Source organism: Rhinolophus hipposideros, assembly GCF_964194185.1.
Source record: "Rhinolophus hipposideros genome assembly, chromosome: 20".
NCBI lineage: Eukaryota > Metazoa > Chordata > Mammalia > Chiroptera > Rhinolophidae > Rhinolophus > Rhinolophus hipposideros.
Genome location: NC_138066.1, coordinates 22,551,226 through 22,578,321, shown reverse-complemented (window position 1 = coordinate 22,578,321; position 27,096 = coordinate 22,551,226). Strand labels below are relative to the sequence as shown.

At 37.9% G+C, this 27,096-nt stretch overlaps 1 protein-coding gene across 10 annotated transcripts in view; it reads right to left on the bottom strand.

The window, feature by feature from the left end:
- The window catches only part of ACACA (acetyl-CoA carboxylase alpha), a 255,219-nt gene that overhangs the window by 96,585 nt on the left and 131,538 nt on the right, over positions 1-27,096 (bottom strand). For 9 of the 10 annotated variants that reach the window (XM_081029227.1, XM_081029226.1, XM_081029223.1 and 6 more), the window contains 8 exons: positions 17,962-17,985; positions 15,181-15,324; positions 14,288-14,384; positions 13,258-13,365; positions 8,841-8,897; positions 8,541-8,585; positions 1,649-1,690; positions 372-587 (listed from right to left, as the gene is read on the bottom strand). In XM_081029227.1, the coding sequence (XP_080885353.1) occupies positions 372-587; positions 1,649-1,690; positions 8,541-8,585; positions 8,841-8,897; positions 13,258-13,365; positions 14,288-14,384; positions 15,181-15,324; positions 17,962-17,985 (733 nt within the window). The remainder of the gene's footprint in view (positions 1-371; positions 588-1,648; positions 1,691-8,540; positions 8,586-8,840; positions 8,898-13,257; positions 13,366-14,287; positions 14,385-15,180; positions 15,325-17,961; positions 17,986-27,096) is intronic. The other variant, XM_081029225.1, reaches the window with a different exon arrangement.

Sequence of the window (27,096 nt, the reverse complement as noted above, 5' to 3'; positions counted from 1 at the left end):
CTGCTATGTACAGAAACCACCTTACTTCCAGACAGGTTTACAATGGGGTTACCTCTAAATTTTTTCCTTATCTTCGATCATCGCCTAACTCTTCCTGTGATTTTTCTGTTAGCATGCTTTTCCTTTTCCCAAGTGAGTGCTATCAATTAACAACAAAAATCAAATGAAAGGCAGAAACATAACACACACTTTTATTTTATGGAATATTTACCTCTGTGAGAGAAATGATTCTGACTTCTGCTGGTTATTAGACAGTGAGATGAGAAAGAACAAAGAGCCTTGATGTAAACAATGAAAACCTGATTTTGAACCACGCCTGTTCCTCTGTCCTTTCCCTCAGGGATCATTTCCCATTAAAGTACAACACCCACCTTGGTGACCAGATCAGAATGTCTGATGATTGCACGGACAAAGAACCTGTAGTCTGTCACTTCTGTGCCCACTTCCACCTTGGCTGCCCCAAGATACAGGTGCATCTTGTGATTGGCACATGGAATGGCAGTAAGGTCAAAATTTCTCATCCGGTTCAGTTCTAACTGGAAAGCAAGGGCAGGCTCCAAGTGACGATAGATACGATCCTCCTCAAACTGTGGACAAGAATTCAAGGGGAAAAAAAGCTCATGAGAGGCAAGAACACAATTATATTACGACTGTGTATGTAAAAAATATGCTTAAAAACAGAAAAACATAAGCTATGGTGCTAATGAATAACAAAAATAGCTACATATAAGGATATTGCTATAGCTTACATAAGATTAGGCACTAAAGTACCTCTTTCCTTCCCAAGCTTTCATCGTGTATGCTTTCACAAGTGGTGATGCTCTCCATTAAAAATAGACAAACAAAAAAACATCAATTCCCTCAGACTCCTGTCGCATTTAATATGTTTATAATTCATTTTGTATAATTGACTATAAACTGCTTCACATTAACTACTTCACTCACATTCCAGTGTTCTGGGTTTTCCCAACTAGTCTAAAACACAACGGCAAAACCCATGTCTTATACTTTTGCCATTTCTGGTACAGTACAAAGGACATAGTAAATACTGGACAAAGAAACATAATTTTTAAAAAATAGAGATACCTGGCTTCGGAGCATATTATATCCATAGGTATATAATTATTTATCTATCTTTTTAAAGAGCTGTATTAACATTTATTGTATGTTTTGTTGAAACTAAAATTTTCCAAGAGTCCATGTCAACTGAGAGAATAGAGAGAGCACCAAAAATATAAGCTGGTAAAAAGACAAAACCAACATGGGCTGAAATTTTGTATTTTAAAATTGAAAAACTAATGCACATAAACGAGACAAGTATAAATGAAGGTGACAAGAATAATCTTACTAAGTATAATAGTCCTTTAATATTACAACATTAGGATCATCCTAAAGCATAAGGATGGTTTTGAAAGTTATTGCTTTCTTTGGGTAGGTCAATACATTTATTTCCTATACCAAACTCTTTCAGAAGAGAGTTTTCTTTCCTTCTAAGACACATGTGTGGCAAAGGGAAGCACAAGTTTAATTGGGGGTGGGGGGAGATGACAAGAAGAGCAGATGGCAAAAATAAGCCACACTTGGGCTTTTAAGGATAAATAAATAAATAAATAAATAAACAAATAAGAGGGAAGGAATCAGTTCTTACCTTATCCCTTGCTCGGAACGTGAAAAATTTAGGGAATTCTCTCTGTGTTAAAAGAAGGGGGAAACGTATCAGTCCTTTGGCTCTTTGGGAATAAACACATAGTACAGAAGCAGTCAAGCATCTACAAAGCTGTTTCCTAGAAAACATGCTCCTTATCTAAGCTGAGCCCAGGGAATATGAATGATCCTCTGGGTAACCATCACTTTGACCCCACTTGCAAATTTGAGAATCATCACACTACTAAACCTAACTTTAACCGCTATCCTCTCCTAGGAAAAAAAAAAAAATCAGTGTTTTTTTTCATGTGCCAAGTGAAAAAAAAATCTTCCTGGTGTTGCTCTTGGCACAACCTGGCAAATAAAACAACAGACACTTACACTACAGCATTGCATAGTAGGTACTGGACTGATTTCCCAAGTTTCTCCTTAAAAAACTCTTAAAATGTAAACTAGCTAGAAAGCATAGAATCCGCAATCCATGTTTTTTCCACATTCACTCTCAAGTCAATGCTTTCAAGGGTTTAAACAACAATAACGTCTCAAGACAGAAAAGTACAAAATGTTCCTTTGGTCACTACCACTATGTGTATAGGAAAGAATGTAGTGGAACTAGTGAACTTGGAATCATTGGATCTTATGGCTCTTTTGCAGGGCATTACGAAAGAAAGCAACCAATTTACTAGAACCTTATTAATTAACAAAGATGAATTCAATTAGCAGAGTCCATTAGTTTCTAAAATTTAACGTATTAACACCACATACCCCTGTTTCTCGGATGGGAAGCTCTACTGGCAGTGTTGGAAATCAAGTCATTACTATTTGCCTCTATAGGAGGTTTCATTAGGCATCTTCTTCATTATGAGAGCAATATAATCAAACGCTTACTGGTACAAGGCAGAGAGGCCAGGACTAGCTGCCTAAATATCCCTCAATGAGCTTTAGGAACCATGAAGGAAACATGAACTGAAATGAAAGTCTTCCAGGTGGCAGGTGCTCTCATGTGTTGTCCCCTCAGATGCTCTCAACAACCTCTGGAGGCAGGTAGCCTAGGTCACAGCTGAGGAAGGCAGGATCCAGTGATATGCCGAGGATCACAAAGCCAGAACACGAATGTGGGTCTCTCTAATGCCAGAGCTCATGCCCTTTCATCCCTACCACTCTACCTCTCAATTGTAGGGAATTACTTTTCTATCCTTGCCCTAAACCAAATCCTTATTTAGCGAACTTCTTTTTGATGAGACGAAAAACAGAAATTAAAACTTTAAAGGAAAAAAAAAAAGCAAAAACAAAACAAAACTCATGCTGAAAACTTGTGGTTTTAAATCTACAGAGAACTTCTTGAATACTTTCCACAGACATTACACCTCACCTTAACTGGAGCTTGCACAGTTAATAAATCTCCTTACGTTTTCCTTGGCATTGTAACTGTAAAACTGCATTTAACAGACTTGTAGGAGCTTGTTTAGCAAGCCTGGGAAACCTCTTATCTGGGTTTGGGTCTTTAAATGCCCTTTGAAAGTGGATTTTATACAGCACTGATCTTTTCCTGATGATGTTTTCGTTCTAAATAATTCTCTAGTATCCCTGAATGACAGTGAAGATGTAACATGGGGATGATTTCAAGGTTAGGCAAGAGGATGTTCAGCTAGCTGCAGGTTTTCAGGGCTTTATACACTCTAGTTTTGGTTTTATTCTTGAGAAGTATGATTTTCAGAGCATTAGCTAAAAAAGTAACAGAGGTCAAAAACAGGAAGGGTAAAAAATTCTTCCATGAAATTTTCTCAAAGCAAAGTCAGGGAAAGTGATAAAACAATCTTTTAAGCATACACTCTTCTATTATGCCTTAACTATTAAACTAAAATATTTATTTAGTACACCATTTATTCAAGTGTGTACAATTGTAGGACCAAAATAATTTTCCTTCAAAAACATAACAGTAGTAACCAAAAAACCCGCTTTCTTTACCACTGAACTAATTAATAAAATTTGGAGTAACTGAAAGGCATGAAAAGCAAACAATTTGAATGGAAATACCTTTACTACAAATAATGAAAGAGATTGACTAATTCTTGGCAGAGGTGGGAAAGGCCACCAATCAGAAAAACCACTTTCATTAAGGTTAGCTAAGATGTTATAGGCAAACTTTTTAAAACTTTTGAGCAAATTTTTAGCTTCATAGGAAAGTCCTGAATTTAAGCATGAAGCATTCAGAACAGATGGCAAGAACTTCTGTGCAATGGGAAAGCAGGATTAATTAGCAATTCTTCAATTTTATAGAAAGTCACCTCTTTTGGCACTCAAAAATCACAGAAACACAGAAAACTACACTTATAGTAAATTTACTGTAGTTTTAGTAAATTCCTTCATCCTACCTCATCCTCATATTGCCAATTTTTCCACTAACAGCATTCAGGCTTATTCTGTCACTAATGCAATTGCTTTCCAAGCATTCTACTAGTGATATGGGCAAATATCATAATTGAATGTACACAAAAGAAAAACCCTCTTAGTGTTCTAATACCAAAAAACAAAAGAATGCAACATTTCTCAGGAAGAAATTATACCCCTGCTGTGTTCTAATCAGCCAACCATCATCAAGACAATCAAAATAATTTGCCTAAATTAGCCAATCAAGACACCCTGCAAATCAGAGAATGTGAAAACCTGCAAGAGAAAACATCATAGCTGATTATGATACTAATAATCGTGTTAAAAACCTAATGAGATGAAGAAATTGAAAGCTTGCTGGTGCAATTCTCTTTTACCTCAACATGCTGAGAACTAATTATATAGACTGTAATTAAAACAAAAATCCAAATCAAACCTTCTGAAAAACTAATAGTTGATCCACTAGCAAATAGAACTACCAATTTTTTTCAGCTTTATTGAGATATAACTGAAATATCAATTTTTTTTTTAAAGAAATGAACTACTAACCATAACTGTTTCAATAGTGGGATCTTCCTTCAGGCCCAGATAATCCAAAACATTTCATTTTAAAGTGGGAGTCATTCACATAAAACCAGTAAAAGTACAACTATCTCCTCGGTGGTTTATAGCAGAATTTAAAAAATCTCACGAAATCTTATAAACAAAAAACAAAAAGAAACTTAACAGATGCAAAACTGATTTAGAATCGCATCACAGTTTTGGGATCTAATGCTTTTGCTAAGGTGGTCGCTCCAAGGGTAAGAAGAAATCCTGAAAACATACATTGCAGTATCCTTAACAAAATTTGGCTGAAAAAAATATGGAAAGCTTCAAAAAATGGAATGCTCATATTCCAATTAACCAGCACTTTTTGCTGTACTTTTTGGAATCTGAAATGTGAGTGAAACTAACAGAGACTTAAGACTACGTGAAACTAGAGACATTCCAAGAGCCTGTTCTTTTGCTTTTAAGGCTTCAATTTTTTTTTAAAGAAGGAGATATTTAGAATAGGCTTGTTTATCCTCAAACTTTCTGTTTAAATATTGATGTTAAGCGCTTAAGTGAGATTTCTGGCGGAGTAATTATAATAAACATATTCTAAGGACATTCATTACAATTAATTTTTTTAAAGCATTTTTATTTTTCATAGAAATGAATGAGAACAATTATCCTGGAATTTGTAGATTTTTTTGGCCCCAAATGTTAAAAGAATATGCCCATTTTCTTTCATTGTGATCCGTTCAGCAATATGCTAAAAAATATTTTTATCTCTGCTGCTGGAATATGAGCAGATTCATAGTGTCTTCCTAATATTAGAAGTTCTTTTATTTTATGTATTTAATAAAGTTATGAGGTCTCAAAATTAATGTTATTAGGTATATAGTTCTATCCTAGTATTTAGTAAAATCTCACTCATCTGAAAAATGTGATTTTGAATTAGTAAATCTGAATTATAAAACAGCATTAAGTAATTGCAATTTATCACCTTTTCAATCAAAAACATGATTTAACAAGAAGATAGTATCTGGATAAACAGTGTATAAACTATACAAATTATGCTTTTAAAATAAACATTTATCCCTCAGAAAAAGAAAAAGCAGTTATTCAAATCCCATTATAGGTACTTGATTTAATTAGATGGTGATGGAAACAGACTTGACACCAAGCCTCCTTAACGCTGGTGAACATTTCCAGCTCAGAAGAACAGTCTCCCTACAGAGTCAAGAAACGAAGCAGCAGACATTCCAGTGGACAGCTCTCTAGGGACGGTGGAGTTTAAACACGGAAGTTTTAGAAATGCTTCTAGCCGTCACTGGCAACTGAATGTATATCTTAACAAGATGCACACTCTCTAGGAACCTTTACTCTGGCCCTCATTTGCCTTGTTCTGGTGCTGAAGCAGTGTGAGAGACAGCTATGTAACAGCACGGCTTCATTCCACACCAGCCAATGTGGTTCTTGAACCCAACTTGGTAACCTTCCTGCTCTCCTTGAGAATGTACGCATTCTCTCTTCTATTCAATAATATAGGGATTTCACAGTGTAGAACAGGGGAGACTGCATACATCACAGTGGATTACCAGGAAGCCTGAGGGATCAAGGGATTCACCTCTAACACTCACGGAAAGCTTCCTCTTTTTCACACTACACTAACTATGGGGCAAGCACACATCAGATGACATGACAGAGGCTAAGCATCCTTCATGGAAGGCAAGCTGCCACCAGCAGAGGACCTTAGAGCAGCACCATGACAGTGAGCCCTGGATTTGTACAACTCCTGCCAAGGCGTCCAGCCTATTGTAGATCCTGGATGGAATTCAGTAATATTTGCCCTTGCCTGCTGCGTAACTAGGAATTTCTAAGGGGCTTAAAACAAAAACACCCCAACTCCTCTGCCATTCAATCTTCAGAGAAAATCCAGTCTACACCTAAATGTCTCTATGTCCTAAAGCAACCTTTCCTACACTCATGACAAATCAAGTCACTTGCTAATATAACTGATTTCCCACTTTATGTCACTATAAGTAGGCAGTGGACCAGTAATTCCCGGGAACAACTCACTGCTGGGCTCCTTTCCTAGCAGATTTTGCCTGTACATGTCCCTATTGAAACTAAATCCAGAAATGAGAGGATAGCAGGGAGAAACAAAAAAAGTTTTAAAGCTGTAGATATTCTCTAGGGCATGACATAGATCCAGAGATAAGAAAGGAAGGGTTTTTTTGTATGTATAAAACACATACAAAAAAATGCTCATGAGAATTAATTGCTCTGGCTTTTAAAAAATTTTAGTAGAGAATTTTAATTTATCTTGGAATGCTTATTATAGGAAACCAATTACTGTGTTATATATGAAGAATAATGTATTTTCTCACTGACTTTGGACTATACTCCAAAGTCAGTAAGAAAAAAATCACGTTAATGCTTAAGAACCTAGCCCAACACTCTTCCCAAATCCAGGGCCTGGCTCTGGCATGTCCCCCTTAGTTCTGATCAGCACCTTCCAGCCATAGTATTTATTCATGGGCTCTCATGTCCCATCCCCAAGTATCAATTTTATTCTCTAAGCTCTGGATTTTTCTTCCTAAAGCCCCAGGGTTCTCTTTAAGCTCCTCATACTTCTTCACTGCCTCCAGTTTCCTATCTAAAGTTATTGATCGATATATATCTGTCCTCTGCTTGATTTCCAGACATCAATAACACAGGGGGACTGTGCAGTTCACACATTTCCTAAAGCATTTCAGAAAAATCTTAGCTCTTTAGTTTGCAGAGCAGGCTCTCATTTCTCTATAGACTAGACCAGCAAGGTGAACTGTAAGAAGGAAAACAAAATGTCAAGTGCTGGAGGCCTAATAAACAAAAGCAACCACACACAGGTCCTTGAGTTGAGAAAGTCCTTTCCAGAATCCCAAACGTTATCTTCATTATTGCAGATGAATAGGGCTTCAAAACTAACTTAATTATCTTCATTATTAAAACGGAAACAAAATTAAATTCTTGGGAAGACCAAGATTTCCTAATATCCTCTGGAATCTTAGCTACATTAGGATCAAGTTTTAAAGAAACAGTTTGGCTACAATCATTTTAGAGAAGGTCATCTTGATTGCAAACTGAGTATATGGCCCTACTGTTACGTATCATCATACTGGGTATGAGCATATGAGTATACCCATAGCTTAGATGCCAGGCTATTGACTTACTTCTTTCAATAAAATTTTCAGTTATAAATATTAACAGTTAATTCAGTTAAGTGGGAGAACAAACAGCTGAATGCGCTATTCCGTTATTTCCTGCTCCTAGAATTAACCTAAGACAAAAATACCAACTTGGGTTCTGTTAAGGCATTTTACATAATAAATTATTGTTTTTCAGAATTGAAAATTCTCAATAATAGAACTTGAAGCCATCTTTGTCAAAAGCCAAAACCCCAAAGTACAAATGGCAATTCTTAATTATTGATTCACTGTGTTCACAGAAGAAATTACTAGTCAGTTCCTGCTTCTACCTTATCCATCCAGATAAATGCATATGCTCATTCTTAACTATTTCTCAGAGATAATTATTGAGAATTTGTTATAGTGTAAAAAAGGAAAAAACCCTTTAGCTTGAACACTGTAGAATAACTGAATATTCATTATAAATACTTTCTAAAAGAAAAGGGACCAACCCTTCTAAATAACTCACATGCAGCCTATGTTTATTTATTTATTTTTCTTTGTGATTTCTTTTTTTCTTTTTCTTTTTAGTTTCAGGTGCATAAAACAATGTAATAGTTAGACATTTATCATTTATATCCCTCACACAGTGACTACCCCCCTCCCTCCATCCACTACCCCTGACATCGCACACAGCTATTACATTTCCACTGTCTCTATTCCTAATGCCGTGTACATTCTATGTTTAAATAGTCAGTGGCAAACAGATAAAACAGTAAATAATCTTTCATTATTCTTCCTTTTACTTACATGAAATCTCTGATCCACCTCATAGCTGATCTGTTTTCTGAAATCCTTTCAAATAAAAGACAGAAAGGAAGGAAAAACAGCAGAAGCTGGCAATTAGTAAAAAAATTAAAACCAAATTGAGTACAAGGTGATAATTTAAATTCATGTTTTTCTTAATTACATTTATAGAAAAACAGTTATTTCTCTGCATAAATTCTACAAGTTAGCATATGATTATAATTCCATTTGTTTTATTAAAGAAAATCTAGCAGTAGCAGCAGCATAAGAAATACGAGAGAGGTATAATTCACATGCCAGTACCTTTTGTGCAACCAGGAAAGTAAGGCGCCGGATTCCATGCTCAACCAGGGTAGCTTTCTATGAAGAAACAGGTGAAACATAAGACAGAGGAGATTGCCATTCATCCAAAAAGTTACTCCATTCAGTTCTTGTAAGGCTCGGATTGGGCTAAGACTCTTTTTGATCATCTCTCTCTGTCTTGGCTCAGTACCTTCAAACTTGCAAATAAACAAATCTCAACCTGGCTCCTGGGACAAAGTCGTATGGAATAGGTTTTATACTGATCTGGACAAAATTGAGAGAAAACTTTGTGTAGAAGAAAGGGTTCTATGAGGTCACCTAAATTCCCGAAGGGCTGATTCACACCACGGTAGACCTTAACACAATTTCTGCTTATAGAAATCACACTGGTGGGCGTGAGCAAATGTGAAGATTAAAACTAAAACAGAAGTTACATGAAATCAGGTCATTCAGGTAGAAGGAAAAGAAGAAATTTGCATAAAATAGAAAATTCAGGTCCTAAACTATTGTTTAGATTATAGATAGTACCTACCATCAGATACAGCAGTCCTAAAATTTAGCCTAACAAATCCTGATCTTTTCATTTCTTTTAAAACATTTTCCCCCCACTTTTCATGAGGGTATTTTTTTTTTTAAAGATTCTCTTTAAAAATTGCTAAAAGCAATGTTTAACGTACTTTCAAATTTAGTGATTATTCACCGTTCCACTTGGCACAGGTGAGCAGTACATTCAAAGTCAAAAAGAGACCAGCATTTTCAAGACAGTCTCTTATATACGTGTTGGGCCTTCAGATCTAAGCTTTCTTCTGCCTTGTACTGCTCATTTATCTCAAAAGGCAGAGACCAAGAAACAGATGAATGAACTAAGTAAATGACATGATCTTAGAAGTCCCTAACAAAGAGGGGCTATGTGGCAACAACTAGAAAAGTGATCCCACCAGCTGAATGACCTGGGAAAATACATGAATAACACAAATAGAAGAAAAAAAAAGGACTTTCACAGCCTACATTCAGACTCTGCAGTTTTATCACATTCCTTGCTATATCTCTAACTAAGAGATATAAACCAATTCTTGACTTTCATGAGACTACATTTTTAAAATCCAAATTGGGTGTTCCCCTTATAAACAAGCACCTTCCTGGGCCATTTCTTTCTATCAGAGAACGGTTTCTGTTATGGCATTTGCTTAGCGGTCAAAATAATTAACAACATGAGCAAAAGATAACTGGAAAACTAAATTTCCTGATAGCAAATTCCCTGGTCGAATATAAATAAATTTGGGGTTAACCACATTTAATAATGATCTGTATTGGCATAATACTGGTTCGTGTAGATAAACAAGTATTGATACTATGATAAGAAAAGGAAGGAAGGGAGGGAGAGAGGGAGGGCGAGAGAGGGAAAAGGAGAGAGGTAGGGAGGAGGGAAGGAGAGAGAAGGAGAAGGGGAGAAAAAGAGAGGGAGAGAGGGAGGGCAAGAGGGAGGGAGGGAGGAATGTAGGTTGATTGTGGAGGGAGGAATGTAGATTGATCGTGGTTGTTTCTCAGTGTGCCACAAACAGACACATTTCTTCTGACACCAACAAAGAATTCCACTACAGCCAAGTCCTTCAAAGACAAGCATCAATAGCTGTGTTCAGGCAAGGGAAGAAAATAACTTTAATAATGCCATGATTTAAAGTCAAAATTGTTATTGCTTTTAAAATTCCACAAGTGGCTGACAATAACAGCAGAGCAACAGGATTCTGATTACATTGTAATAATGCGGGTCTCACAGCAAGTCCACAGCTATTACCCAGCGATTAGGCGTCAGCACCTGGAGAAACTCCATTTACACTGACTGCTTCCATCTCCTCCGCAAGTCATTTACAAATATATGATCCTAATTTCTATGAGAGAAAAAAAGACATGCTGGGACTAGAAGATTATTTGGACAATTTGGATCAACCTATTTGATAGTTTAATGTGTGTTTTAAAAAAAAGAAACTTTTTCTAAACTGCTAGGCGCATGATCATGAAGTGAAAAACAAAACTAGTTATCACTTCAGCTTTTTTTTTGAAATTGCTTTTCCTTCTTTTTATTTTTTACATTTTTTTCAAAACGAGGAGGAGAAAATGCCAAATATTCCTGGATAAGCACAGGACCGGATGCAGTTAATAGCTTCTCTAGGTTTGGAATGTTCACATGGTCTCCTCTTACCCTTCTGAATAGACACTGGATTTCTCTGTGCCTCAGTTTACAAGTCCAGTAAAGGAAAAATGGCAATTTCTTGTTGCCAATTAATGTTATAAGTATATGCAGTGAAGATGAAGAAACTGCCTCTTTAAATCAACATGTGATGATATAAAACACTTAGATCTGAGGGTAATAAAAATCCTACAGTTGAGGTCAAAATAATCAAATAAGGGCAACTAGTGCCTCAAAACCTGGGAAGGAAATTTCAGACTACTTCATCAAGCAGCAGCAGCAGCAGCCATGCACATGTCAGGGCTCTTCTAGCTGGCGTTACCTTGGTCCCTCAGGTTAATTTTACGTGGCCACGAGTCAAGGGCAAGAAGGAAGGTAAATTTCTAAAGAACAATTCCCAAGCAGGTCCCTTCCTTTCACTTCTTGGGAAGGACCTTTTCCTCGTGCTGGCCACTACCATCCAGGTCAGTTTGTGTGCTGTGAGAGCATCGTGGAGTAAATGCTAAGACTCAGGTTGAACACGAAGTTCCCGTCTTTTCCTGGGTATCCACCATCAGCAATATGTGATGTGAATGCCTGTGGCACTAATTGTTTATACTGCTGAATTACGTTTTAAAAAACTCTACTGAGTTCTTTATAACAAGCACTATAGCTAGGTGCTTTCTATTCAGAGAAAACTCATGGGTCTTGTCATCAAGGGCAGTGCAAGAGAGGGGGACTTTGGTATCTATGCTATAGCGCAATGAAATGCAATCGCAGACTATTGCTTTGAGCGTGCCTAACCAGCCCCTCCAACTAGACTATAAGCATCTTCAGGGCTAAAAATGTATTATTTACTAAAGCACCTAGATCTGTGCCCTCGAGAGGTGGCATCAAAATCTTAAATGCTAATTTTTGTTCTATCATCTACCAGCTGGTGACCAGGGGCCTTAATTAATCTGTCTGAGATTGAGCTTTTCCCCATGTGTACAAGTGGAATAATTTCTGACTAATCGAACCACATGGGTTTGTGGTTAAGATGCAAATTAAAAAATGTACAAAGTTCTTTATAAATAAAAAGTATCATTGCCAATAAATATATGCTGACCAACTAGAAATCAAGGGAGAAAAATATATTTTAGTTAGGGCTACTCAGAAGTCCTCATAGAAGAGGTAAAACTTGAAACAGTTTTTAAAATAAGCAGGAGAGAGAGAGAGAGAGAGAGAGAGAGAGAGAGAGAGAGAGAGAGAGAGAAATTGATTCCAGGTGAGGGGCAGTAGCAGAGATGAAGACACAACATGTCATGGAACGGCAAAGGTTAGATTGTCAGCCTTCGTTAATAGGCTGGTGTTAAATATCAAGTTAAGGAGGCATCCTCAAGGAAACATAATCATTGTTGAGTGCGAGAATAACGTGGTGAGATGGGCATTTTGGACATTTAATTCTGTGGTGGTGAACAAAATGGAAACTGCCTGGACGGGAAGAGTGAAGGAAGATAGGTAGATCACAAGTAAACCTGCTGCGGGGTCTCAGATGTGAGGCAAGTGAAGGTTTAAACTAGAGAGATGGTAGTGGGATTTAAAAAACTGAAAAGGAAGGAAGGAAGGGAGGGCGGTAATGAGACATTGCAAAGAAAAAGCGAACAGACCTTGGTGACTGAGCAGACACAAATAAACACGTACAGATTGTGGGTAGGATAGTAGAATCATGGAATGGCAAGGAAAGGGAGGAAGTCAATGATTTCTGAATGACTGGGGGGAGTCAGAAGAGGTGAAAGAAAATGATGGCAATTTAGGTTTAACCTATGGAGTCAATACGAGATATCCAAGTGACACAAAATTGAGAGGAGGATGGAAATATAACTGGTATTTTCAAGGGACGGGAGGGAAGGACACAGAAGAAACCTGAGGGGAGTGTGGACCTAGACATGTGGAGTTAAGCCACCAAAGGAAAATATTTAGCAGGTGACTAAAAGGTCAAGAGTGGAGATCTGGGAAAGACTTAGGACCACACGTCAGTTCCTTAAAACATTTTAAATATGTGAGGTCTGTATTTCTTAACATAAAAATATATTCATTATATACTATTAAATCATGTTGGAATTTTACCCCTACTGGCAGAATTATGTAAAAGACATAGTCATTATCAGCGACAGGTCTTAAAAGTAGCAACTGATAAAAGGATGGGTATGATACACAGCCAGCAGGAAAGGGGCCATTCACCAGTTTTCACCCAATCTGAGGGCTTACGTTTTCCTGGGTAAACTCTCTGAACATGGCTGCCAGCCTGTCATCCTCAATATCTCCGTCAGTCTTGATAGCCACATTCAGAATGTGAATTGGTTCATCCCTGGGGACCTGCGACCCAATAACACAAGACAAAGAAATCAGGAGGCTGGCTAATGCAGAGAGAAGTTATATTTGGTAGAATACCTAAAAAAGAGATATGTCCCCACAAGACGTTTTGGTTTGCCTACTGGTACGAATAAGCAAATTGCAACCACTACCCAATATCCACAATGAAGATTAAATAAAGCAGAACATCTCATTTTTAAAAGGTAAGGCTGCGAAGGCATTAGCTAGGGGTGGCTACAAATCTTGACTTGACAGGAACTTGAAGACCACTATGTCTCAACTTTTTCACCAGTAAAATGGGAATGAAACCAACTGCCACATCTCTTCACAGAATGTGAAAAAAATAAATGATTGAAAGAAGCCACCTGAACATATTCCCGCATAATATATTTCCTAACAATTTATCATACAGTGGAAGGGTCAAAACACAGGAAAATGACCCGGTAGGGGAAGAAAAACAGAACAATTTGTTTACTGAGAAATGAAAAGAAGGGATTAATAAAAGGACAAAGTTTTAAACAAAATGCCTATTTTTTTCTGCTATTTAAAGTCCACCATTCCTTGAAGACTACAATAGCACCACTGTGCAAATATACAAGCCATCATTAAGTAAGAATTAAAGCAACCAAAGCGGAAATCTTCAAAATCTTCAGAGACCCAGAGGCAGCTACAATGACTACAGCTCAGCCTATTCTACACTATGGATTTCAAGAAAACAGGTTCTCTTCCTTTTTTTTTAACATTAGAATTTATATTCTACCTATTTCCAAAAATACTTTGATGGGCACATAAAAATTTAATAGTATAAAGTGGGGTAAAAGGTGAATCCTTCCGTATAATGTTCCAAAGTCAGAAAGATAGTATATACTTAATACAATTCCTGTATCTGAAGGAGCAAAGCAGTCTCCCAACGGGGACACCATACCTTGTCTTCATCATATAGAGACGTGTGACCTGCCTCGGGGAATGTGGGGCTTTGGGGTGGGGAATCACAGAAGCAGCCCATCACTTCATCAAAGATCCTGAAAAATACCAGAGGAACACCCATCATGAAAATCCAAGTGGCAGAAAACCTACGTGGCAGGAAACTAATATTGCCATTGCCAACTCGGTCTAAAAGAATAATCTATCCTACCCTGTGCTCAATAGGCAACTGAGCAGAATCACCAGTGGCTAGAAATGACCTGCAAAATTTTACCACGTGGCAGAAATTAGGAGGATGGATTGTTTAAACTTTAATAAACCATATATATTTTTTTCATTTTAAAAAAGAATGATCTAAAGCTTTTGTTGCTGTTGTTGTTGTTGTTGTTGTTTTTCATATGTAAGATATGAGCACTGCTGTCACCATCGGTCTTAAAGTAACAGAAAGACCCTGGGACCGGAGCAGTGACAGACCAATGTAATTACCCCTCCCCCTAGGGTAATGCATCAGTATACATCAAGAGATAGATGCTGAACGCATTTAATCAAAAGATGTATCGTCTCTGGTGGGACTCACTCTAGTGTTGTGTTTAATTTCTCCTGACATTTCACTCATCACAGAGCAGACAGCTTCTTCTGTTTGCTCTTAAGGAAAAGATGGTTTTGTTTGTTTCCTTTTTTTTCTGACCAGGCTCATATAACGAGTAGAGGCTTGTAGAGTTTCAATGAGAGGTAGAAACGGAAGGACATATACCTCTCGGAGGGCGTATACAGCAAGGGCTATATCTCCTTAGCTGGCTCATAGCTCTCCTGGGGTCCTTTATTCATTTGGCAGAAATCTGAGACAGACGCCCATGGCTCCCCTTACACAGAGACAGTTCTGCCGTGTCTTACCTGACAAAATCTTCAAAAGTTCGAAAAGAGACCATTCCGCCCATCCGCTGACACGGTGGAGTGAATGAGTTGTCCAACAGCACGTCGCTGACACTAGCTACATGAGTCATGCCATAGTGGTTGAGGTTGGAGGAGAAGGACATTCTAAATGGTAATTCAATCAAATGCATTAGACAAGTAGGGTAGGAGCAAGGACTGGGAGAGCAGCAATAGGGAAAAGGATCTGGGAGGGTCAGGTTGCAGAGCAGATTTGGTTTTTTACCCACAATGGATAAGGCTGTCTTGCTAGAATCACATTAACCTTTTCATTTGAAGTCCCCCAACCCTGCACACACACAAACTATATTTTTATCACCCCCAAATTTCTTCAAAGAAAAATCTAAGGACAGTCAGGAATTTCATGGCAGTTATAATGATGTCACGGCACATCTAATGAATGAATAGCACATAGGGGTTAAAAACCATCCTGCATCTTCCCCTTCCCTCAAACAGTCTCCATTTTTAAAAGGAAGTAAGCGAGCCAAGTGAATTGTAACTAGGCAACACTTAAGGTACTTTTCTCTGGGAATTGTAGCAGATTAAGTATTCACAGATAGACATATGCATGTACAGTAACAACTCTAAGTCATTTGGAATGGTTTAGTAAATCATTATAAAAAACCATTATTTATCATACAGAAACAAGTCACAGTTTATTAAAGAAACTCTGCTGAGGTATTTATTCTTTTCTTTAATGGGCTGATAGAGAGAGCAGTTATAAAGATGATAGTTCCTCCTTTTTGAAAGAGAGACATTTTCAGCCCCAAATTGCAAAATTTCCATTTTATATTTAAACACTTCTCTACCAAAGTAAACCTGTCTTCATCAAAAGCCCTTAATAAATCCCAGCAAGCTACAAAAGGGCAGAGCATGGGTCTCACGGGATGTGTAAGCATGACAAACAGGTGCTAAATGGAGATGCTCGAAGAGAACTGAACGGATTTGTTCAATGTGACAGCCTCATCACTCTGTACTCCTCGATGCACCGCAGCCGTGCGCACTGATAAATAACACTGAACGCCCAATCAGGGCAGCCCGTTCGGCAGGACCACGCTGAAGGGCGCCTCCAGGACTTGCCCAACGAGTTACTGGCATACGGATCTGAAGCAAGTTCAGAGCAAGGCAGTGGCACCTGAACTTTGGGGGAGCTGCCCCCAAATCTTAAGTGCACCACCTGCAGCGTTGCAGGGGGAAGACAGCCAGCCATGTGGACTTGAGATCTGGGTACAGACTGAACTCCACTGCCAACTGTAATTATAAAAGGCAATGGAATTTTTTATAGGATGGAAGCGCTGCTCACACAGACCATAGAGACTGACACTCCAGGATTTTATTGCTTTGGCGAGTGATGACTACGAAAAAGGTACTTCATCTTTTGACAGTACTGGGGGCTAGAAAGGCAGGGTGGGAGAGGAAACCATTGATTCCATGAATGAAACAAGCAAACACGTGAAACACATAATCAAGCAAGTCTTACACATGGTGCTCACTAGAAACTGGGATTCAGAGTTGTATGAACTCAGAAACGCTATCATCCTCTTTTCTAGGATCACCAAAGATATTTACCAAAGAAGCAAGTTTGTGAGGCATTTTATCTTTTCGACCTGCCTGGTATTAGACAGGAAAGATAAAAGGGTTCCAGATAACACTGAAAGGGAACTCCCTCTGAATAAGTTAATAGGCTGTCTTTATGGCAAACATGGGGTTAAATATCTTTTTCACTCAACTGGACCCCATGGGAAATATCCACTATTCAGTTTTCCCCAGTACTACGTTCATGGGCAAGGACAGCTGAAGGCAGGCAGGAATGAACCATGCCCACTCTCCAATCATAAGCAAGAGGACCAAACAAAAGCACTCCCTTTCCTCTCCCCATCCAAATTGGACTCTAAAAGCTATAATCAGTTTTGATTACTTAATATTTAAAGGGAGAGGGACAAAATAAACATAAGCCTATAAATATTTCAATGTATAATTAATCACGCACAAGGCGCTCACCACCCACATATTACTGCTTTAGCATTTTGTGGATTCGATTCCAGTTGGAATTGCAATCCTCTCAAACTTGCATTGTGTTGCCTTGCTTGGCTCAGAAGCAGGAGGAACTCAAAACAATAAAATATCACTTGTGTTATATTGGCCTGGAAACCTCTTCCCACGGCTCCACATATCAGAGCTTAAATATACTTTTCCAATGTGAATCTTATTCTATAGATCTGAAATAAAACTTGATTTTCATATCATTGTAACACTTTAGAAAAATAGCTAACAAACTAATAAAACATGAGATCAGCTATTTCTGCATTTGCATTCCCCTAAAAGGAGAAACAAATTAGAGAAACTTAGTAATTGAAAAAATTATGAACAATTTGCCAGGATAAAAGTAACCTTAAGGGTTTCTCCTCTGAAAGCTCCAAACTGGACAGATAACTTAGCAAAACAAAAGATGTTTACAGCAAAGCTGATGTCAGGCAGGCAACTCCCCTATCATAAACAGCTAGATGGGAGCTTTTCCATACTGAGGCTTTGAAAGTATTGCTTTTTGAACAACTGAAGAAAAGCTGAAAACATGTTTTCCAAACAGAAAGAATAACTTAGTATATCCCAAGGGGAGCTCAGGACTCCCCAGCAGAAGATGAACATATTAGTTTGTCAAGTATAATGCTATTTTTCCCAATTTCACTATTCTAAGTTACAAAAAAGAGGTGCTTTTAATTGGAAAAGAAACTAAACATACGGTACCTGTTTAGCGTGGGGATGTTCCCCCTGCAATTAAACAACCACAGTTAGTTACTGATAGGTTAGTAAAAGCTATAATAAAAGAATTGTCAGAGCAGATACAGACAAGTTGTGAGGAGCTCCATTTTGGCAGCTCTGGCATTCAGCAGACATAATTAAGTGTTCATTGCCCTTCAACCTCCAGGGTGCCTCCAAAGAGGCACGCCTCCTGACCTACCTCACCACAGCAGCTGTCGATGGAAAGGGGCGAAATATATTTACCACGGATTTTTTTTATAGCTCTATCACACAAAAAAATAATGCCGAGTAGTGATAAAACACAGGCTCATGAAAATTAATTTAAGCTATATATGGTATGTTACCTTAAGCTCCAACACGAAATGTAATTCTTGACAAGATTCTTAGAGAATCTTCTTTCTTAGTCCTTTTTTTACTAAAAATGTAACAAGGAGGTCCAGAGAAGTTGATTCTACAGCCCCTTCCATCTTAATTGCTTTTGTAGAATATGTGATGAACATACAAACTCTCTTCCAAAGAAAAGAAGCCAGTGGGTTCCCAGCTGCCTTTTTCTAAGTCTCTTTAACCTGCTCTTCCTCCTATAAACCTGGGTGGGGTACCCGTGGTGGTTGGAGGAAAGGAGGGTGCCCTATAGTATAGGAGCTTAAAGGAACTGAAAATCATGCAGGAATGTAATGATAAATGATTCTATGACTAGAGTGGCATAATATGTTAAAATTAATTAATTAACACTTTTTAAATTAAATGAGTAAGGGTAATAATGACTTTTTAAAATTGCTGTAAGGTTAAAAGCTCTAGGCCCTTCATAAATAAAACCTTACCTAAACTTGGCTAGCCCTAGAGTTTCCTGATAAAGAATGTGCCAAAATTGTGAAAAAAAGACTAGGGTAATTATGGAAACTGCAAAGCAATCTCCGGCATTCTCTTTGGTCTCTTTCCCCCCCTTTCTTAATTTGATATCATTTTCTCAAATGAAAAAAAAACGAAAAGAAAAAAAAACCACCCTTATTTTCAATGTTAAAAGGGCAAAGTTATACTTACCACCCACAATTTAGGAGTATAGTAAGGGGGTTGATTGGATGATATCTTAACCTTCTAACGTTCTTTTATCAGCATTTAATCATTGTTGGGGTTTTCTGGCACACAGGACTTAATGGGCAGAACATAGTGGGTGGTGCTGATGATATGTGAGAAGGAGGAGAGAGGCAGGAAAATGATGCACTTTCCATGGCAGTGAAAGGAGCAGAATAGACTGAGCTGGCCATATAAATAAAAAGCTGTGACATATCACTGCACACAAACTGTATACCGCGTGTGATTTGTGAGTAGCAGTGCTCTCTGCATCAAACCTGTATCACAGTGAATTCATAAGGCAGCAAGAGCCTCCAAGAGCAAACACCTGCACCTCTGTTGTCTGGATTCTTTGAGCCTCTCAGGGAAACGGGTTTCATTTTACAAAAGAGCCTTGGTTACAATGCCCTCATCAACAAACAAAAAGTATGCACAGGTTCTAAGGCAGAGGGAGGTGAAACAAAGAAAACTAAATGTAAGAATATAGAAAAGTCTTCCTTTTCAGATATAAAAAATCCTAAAGAAAGGGGTCACCTGTACCACCCCTTACCATGAAACTCAGTTCAGAGAGAAGAACCCTACAACCAAAGCAATCTCGGGCTCCATCTATCTGGTTTCTGGAATTTAGAAACAAGTATAATCTCTCTCAACTGTTAACCAATTTCTTAAACTAATAAAATGGTCTCGCTGCTTCTGTAGCTACACTCTAATCCCTTAGAGAGTCTTCACAGGATGAGGGTCAAGTTTCAGTAGAAAAGGGCCTGAATTGAAAAGAACACCACCAACAAAAAGCCAGCCCCTTCTCTATCAGCAATTCTCAAGCTCTCATAGGGAGCCCCCTGCTGCTTTGTTATAGAAATTGTGCACCATCTACGCAGTATGGGGTAAGAACAAAAACTCCCAACATTTCCAGTTTTAACGGAATGGCCCCAGATCAATCATGAAAGAGGTAAGTTTAGAGGCAGCTTTTTCCTTTTCGGCACAATAAGAATCTGTGGGCTGTAGGGGAGATGAGCAGGGAAGGAAGGGTAAATTCTCTATTACCAGGTAAATACTTCGCCATGTCCATACTGATCATTTGTATATTTTGTCACTCTATAGAGGGGCTATTTGATCAATTTAAGACACGTGGCATATTGCACGCTATTGTGATACACTAGAAAACTAGATCCACGGTCTGTACATGAATAAACAACCAAGGAAGAGACTGTATCAGTCAAATATTCTGTTTATGTATCTAAAAATAAAATCTACATTCCACTACATACCCACCATGCAAAAATGGTCAGATCACTCAATCTCTGATAAGGCAATCAATCGCATTTTTTCAAATACATAAATGGGATATAAATAAACTAAGACATCAGCTGTTTAAAAAAAATGTTGCCGTTGAAAGCACATATTGTGACGAATTTTCATTCACAATGTTTTGATAAATACTGGAATCATTTTCCTTCCAGTAGATTACCTCCATTTTACAGATGCGATAACTGAGAAACCAAAGGAGGCTGCTTTCCAAGGACACTGTTCCATATGATGTCATAAACCAGAATGTAGACCTGGCTATTTCTCATCTCGGTTTCCGAGGCTAGCATTCCACATCAATATAGAATAAATTCAAAGGACAAAAGAAATCCTTTGAATCCTGAGTTTCTTGGCATTAAGTCACCTCTGATTTTATTGATCTGCCTGCCTAGAATGGCTGGAGAGCCTGCTTCAATATGAATGCAAAGTCAGAGTCGCTGCCTGCTAGCTGAACCCTCTTTATTTTAGGAACACTGACTTTTCTGGCAGTCACAAGTTCTCTGAGCCTTTTACCATCCCTTCCAGCTGAATTTCATTTTGCTTGATTCTAGCTGGCCCTCCATATATCTTTTATCATATAAAAATGCTCCCAATTCTTTTGCCTTCTAACTTGAATTAAAAAAAAAAAAAGACCCTATATGAAAATGATGGGGATGCATGCGAACAAGCGGTGGTTACATCAAGCTGTGACTGAGAGCCATCTAGGGCAAATCTTTTGAAGTCAGGCAGCAAAGCAGAATCAGAAGAGGTCGGCTGAATAACCTACTAGCAGTCACTAACAGCAGTACCATAGGAGAAAGAGCAATTTAACTGGCTGTGACCAGTGGTGGTCTCCTTGTGTGACTATATTTCTGCAGGAGAATCCAAATCAAGAGCTGTAAAACACATCTGAACCATGTATTTCTACTGGCCTCTCCCCCACCACCTCCTTGCAGTTCAGATGCTCTGATTCCACTGCAGAGCTTTAGTCTACAATAAAATGATCATTGATTCATTCATTTGCAGCCCCTTCGTTGCTCTGCTAGATTTTGCTCTTTCTGAAATAAGCATGCCAACAGAGCTACAGCGTATTACTGTTGCCTGCTGTATAATTAGCTACAAACCCACTGCACAAAACTACAGGGATTTACAGGTGCCCTGGATCCTGCTTTTCCTTCCCCTTGGAATCAGCTAGTCTTCCTTGACAAGAAGGGACCTTGGGCTACCCTCATGATATATTGAGAGTTTTAAACTTGACTCTCCAATATTACAAGTCTAGAGTGACAAGATAGCACAGCAGAGACTAGAAGCTGAGCCATGGGTACAGGAAAGCACTTTGGGAAGCACTTAAACCTGCTGAGAATCTTCTCCCAGATGCCTGCATCTTATCAGCAGACTATCCTAAATGAAGAAAGCAAGCGCGGGAGGATTTTATTTATTTATAGCTCATTCTGGCCTGCAAACTACAACCAAGTGCTCCAGCTGCTAAAAAATGCTACAAGTGGGGTGACTTTTGAGCGTCTTAGTACCATCCAAAGAACAGTCTAATCTCTGGGTGTCAAAGATTATCAGAATTCTCAAGAATGGCAGCAGGCTGCTGATTAGTCACGTGGAAGGCTTCTGATTTCTGAACTCCCTCACAACCTTCTTCATAAAAAGAAGGTCCAGAGGCCACCCACTACAGCTAAACATTGAAAGTGCCAAGCAGCTGAAATTCAGTTACGATCGAGACCTATGCTAACAGGGGAGTACACAGCCGACCTCTTCTGGATGTGAGACATGAAAAAAGGAAAGTGCTTCAATTAAAACATTATCACAAAGAAGGCCAAATTCACAAGGAACAAACAGCCGAGAAGATGCAACACAACTCAACTGAAGCATGGATTTCCACCTAAGAAATAGGTGGAAATGAACACCAATAGGTCCTCACCCATTACATATGTATAGAAACATACAACAAAATATACTTCCATCTGCTGCATCAATTTTGATGCTTCTTATTGGAATCACAGATAAAATTTTTTAAAAATGAACAATGTTTGCTAACATGTATTACTCATGAAAATCATTTGGAGTTTTAAATTTCATACTCCCAGACTGTCATAATGTACAGCCACATGTATAGCCACAGAGTTTATGGGATAATATACTTTAGATGTTTGTATAAATATAGCTATATTTTAAAAGATCAAATACATAGGCTGACTAAAGAACTTATTTGTTCCCAGATTATTCTGAGTTACTTAAAATGCTCAAAGCTAAGTGAAATCCTGAATGTCAAATAATTCGATGAATTGTCAAGAATAAAGACATTCAGGATGATGCTTTAGTGTAACAAGCTTTTCCATCTCTAGCAACCAGTGAGTGATAAACTAGGGTTTCAGAATGGAAAAAAGACAGACATACACACATACACACACACACACACACACACACACACACACACCGTAGGCTCTAAACCCTGAGCCTAATTGGAGGAAGAAAGAGAAAAAGGAATGCTGAATAATATAGCTTGAGCTCCAGGATTAAGCCATGTAAAATATTGGTGGAAGTCACTAAAGAGCTGGGCTGATGGAATCTTAGACAAGAGAATTAAGTCCTAAAAATATGGATAATAATAAAATGTTCTCTTAGTGCAGACCAGCTATCCAGACTATTCCTACACCAAGAAAATGACTCAAGAAACTCATTCACTTCTCCTCTAAAAACCATTTGGTAACTGGCTACAAGTCACCTTAAAAAACAAAACAAAACCAAACAAAAAAATAGCAAAAATCTCCTCCCCTCAAAAAAATTCACATACAGTAGGACATAGCCTTTACATGCTAAGAAGAGGGAAACACACACTCACACACGTCACATATATATTGGTTTCCTATTACGCTTAAGTCAGGAAAACCTCTGTAGCTGCTGCTATTCAAGCGAAGGGAATTTAAGAAGAAAAGGGCATATTTATACTAGGTGCTTCCCTGAATGAATCTCTAATAACTGGATCCTCTGTTGAAGAACACCTGGGAATGCCAAATAAGTTGTAACTACAGTTCCCAGAAAAACTGTGGAAGTCTTGGGTAGAAGATCAAGAAGAGAACATGCCTTGACTAAAGCCTACCTAGCAAGGAGGATGACGCAGAAAGTCATTGAGATTAGAAATAGTTTTCAATTAGCAATAATCGCGCCTCGGATAAACCTCATTGGCTATGATACTGCCACTGTGCAAAACCTGAGATTAGAAATAAACTGTTCAGTCATTTGCTTCTCTTTTTGAAGTACTGAGGGAAGTGCTAGAAAAAAAACAGTCAAATTATACTGGAATAGTGCAACTAAATGTTAAGTAAAAGTTTCAGTCAAGCAAAATGAATAAGAGCTAGAGATGTGTTGTACAACATTGTACCTAAAGTCAACAATATTATACACTTATAATTTTGTTAAGAGCGTAGATCTCAAGTTGTAAAATAAAAAACCTTGGAAGTATTTTAAAAAAATTTCAATCCATACAAAATCCTATGATGAATTTAAACAAACAAACAAAAAAGGTACCAAACATGTTGGCTATGAACATGTGTAGTAAAAAATCAAAACATCCTAATGGGACACAGGTTTTCAACCAAAATAATGTTTAAGACATTTTCCTGAAACAAAACAAAAAAAAAAACTCTGCTGTTGTCAGTTTGTAAACAGAGAGCCATGTTTCATCCTAACTCATGAGGGCTAAATCACTAGCCAAAAACCAACTACAGGAATGGAATTCCACCAGGTGATCCCATACACAACAGGAGACTGAGTCTTACTTTGATAATATACCTTAGAAAGATACTCATTTTTAAGGACTTGCTGGACACATTTAGTCAACTTCAAATGAAAGCCTGGCTAGGAATGTGAAGACCAAGTGCCGGAAAAGAAAATGCAAAAAAATTGATTAAAGAATGTATCTGTTTTCTCCCCCAAGAATTTTTGGTTTGTTAACCTCAACTGGAAAAAAATATTATAAAATTCTGTTTTGCATTGATAAGTAGAATATGTATATTCATCTGCCTCTTCTCTGTTCTCACTGAATAATTTTTTAAACATGCATAAAATATTATAGCAGAATATCTACAGTATCAGGTGTGGCTAATTCCTGTAACCACTAACAAGCCACATAAGAATAAGAGTTGTTTTTTCTAATCCCTTCTATAGGCACTACCATTGACATAAAACATAGAGAACTTGGTGTGATAGTTCTAATCAATTTTTGGTCTAGAGTTGAGCTGTCCATGTGGCTAGGAAGGTTTAAAGTATGGCTAGTCTGTATTGAGATGTGTTGTACGTGTAAGTGTAAAATACACTCTAAATTTCAAAGACTTAGTACAAAGAATGGAATATATCTCATTAATAATTTTTTATTACATATTAAAATGGCATTTTGAATAGAATAGGTTAAACAAAATGTTGTTAAAAGTAATTTTATCTGTTTCTTACTACCTTTTTAAATGCGACCAACTTTGGAAAATTTTAAATTACGTATGTGGCTTCTTGCATTATATAATAGTCCCCCTTTATCTGCGATTTCGCTTTCCACGGTTTCACTTGCCTGCGGTCAATCAATATTAAAAATATTAAAAATATTAAATGGAAAATTTCAGAAGTAAACACTTCCTCAGTTTTAAATTGTGTGCTGTTCTGAGTACTTCACTTCATCTCATCACATAGGCATTGTATGATATCATCACCATCAGAAGGGTGAGTACAGTACAGTTATTTTGAGAGACTACATTCACACAACTTATTACCATATGTTGTTATAACTGTTCTATTTGACTATTGTTGTTAACCTCTTACTATGCCTAACTTATAAATTAAACCTTATTATGGTATGTATGTATAGAAAAAAATAGTATATGTATGGTGCAGTACTATGAGTGATTTCAGGCATCCACTGGGGGTCTTGGAACATATCCCCCGTGGTCAGGAGGAACTACTGTCTCTCCACTGGACAGCACTAATCTAGTAGTAGTGATTCTCAATTGTAGTTGTTCATCAGAATGATCAGAGGAGTTTTTTCAAAAAGTGGTCCCGTGGACTCTGGTTCAACATAAATCAGAATCTTGGGAGTCAGGACCCCAACATGTGTAGTTTTATAACACATCCTAGATAATTCTGAGAATCATTAATCTAGAGGTCAATGGACATAATTGTGTCCTTGAGCCTTACGAGGCTGGAAGTGGAATAGACACTGGAAGATATTCTACAGAAATGAGTTACAGGAGACCAAGAAACAATATGCTTATTGCCTACTGGTTCAATACAGTAAAAATGGAAAAGAATAAAAGTACTGGAGTTAGAAAAAAAAGTTGGAACTTGACTCAAAACTCGCTAAAACTAAAAGACCCTAGAATTCTTTTGTAAGGTGAGCAGGCCTATTATATAATAAAGAATTTGACTGGCCTTTGTCCCTGGTTCCTGAGAGACTCTAAATCCTTGGAATTTCTCAAGTAATAGAAGTGTCTTCATTATTCATGAACCCTTGGTTCACACGTGAATTTTTGTTGAGGTGAGCTATCTCAGGACAGGGGCTGCTCACTAGAAAGACCAACCATGTGACTAGAAGGTTGAGGGCTTTCAGTCAGATGGACCTCTGGGCCTGGGGGTGGGGGTAGGAGGGTTACAGCAGGGGGAGGGGGCTGGAGATGGAGCTTAATCATGTGACCAATGATTCAATCATGCTGTTGTAATGAAACCCTGATAAAAATTCTGGACACTGAAGCTCAGAAAAACTTCTTGGTTGGTGAACACATTGATATGATGGGAGGATGACACACCCTGATCTCCCAGGGAAAGAACAGAGAAGCTCTGTGTTCAGGACCTACCCAGACCTTACTCTACGTGTCTCTTCATTTGGCTGGTCCTAATCTGTATCCTTTATAATAAAACTGTGATCATAAGTATAGTGCTTTGCTGAGTTCTATAAAGTTATTCTAGTGAAATACTACATTTGAGGGGGTCATGAGAATCCTCAAATTTATAGCTAGTTGGCCAGAAGTGTGGTGGACTGGGAACCCCATCTGAGGCCTCATCTTAAGTAGGGGCAGTTTTGTGGAGAACTGAGCCCATAACTTGTCGCATCACAGCTAACACCAAGTAGTTGGTGTCACAATTGAACTTCAGTATACCAGCTGGTGTCAGAATAAGGTAAAAATTCCAAAAACTTGAATATATCATTCTATGATTAGATCTGATGATACATTGCATATTCCTCAACTAACAAAAGGACTTTACATCTAAAAAATCATTGCAGCAATTTTTACATTTTTGTGGTTTTCAGAAGATTATTTTATCTTTCCCCCTTTATTGGACCTTATCTTTACCTTTACATCTATACCAATAATAGTGATAATACATCATCATCCTACAGTTTCTAATTTCATATACATGCAACCAAGGAAGACTTTCAAGAGACTACAGAATTACGGTTCTGTCCAAGTCTGGTCTTTATCCATAGGGGTGTGTATACCTCAGGTGTTGAGAGGAACAAGTATACAAGTTTTGAAACCATATCATGAATAATCAAGATTCAGACCCTTAAGATAGAAAGGTGAATAAGATTTCTTAACAAACAGTTGAGAAGCATTTCTCTCATTTTCCAGTCAACTATCCCTCACCAAACTGGACACATATCCTCAAATAAAAAAAAGTAGGACAGGGAGAGCAATTGAGAAAGACAAGGGGAGCAATGAGGAGGGAAGGAAATCAGAAGCAGCTCTGCAGCCTGACTACAAATCACTGCCC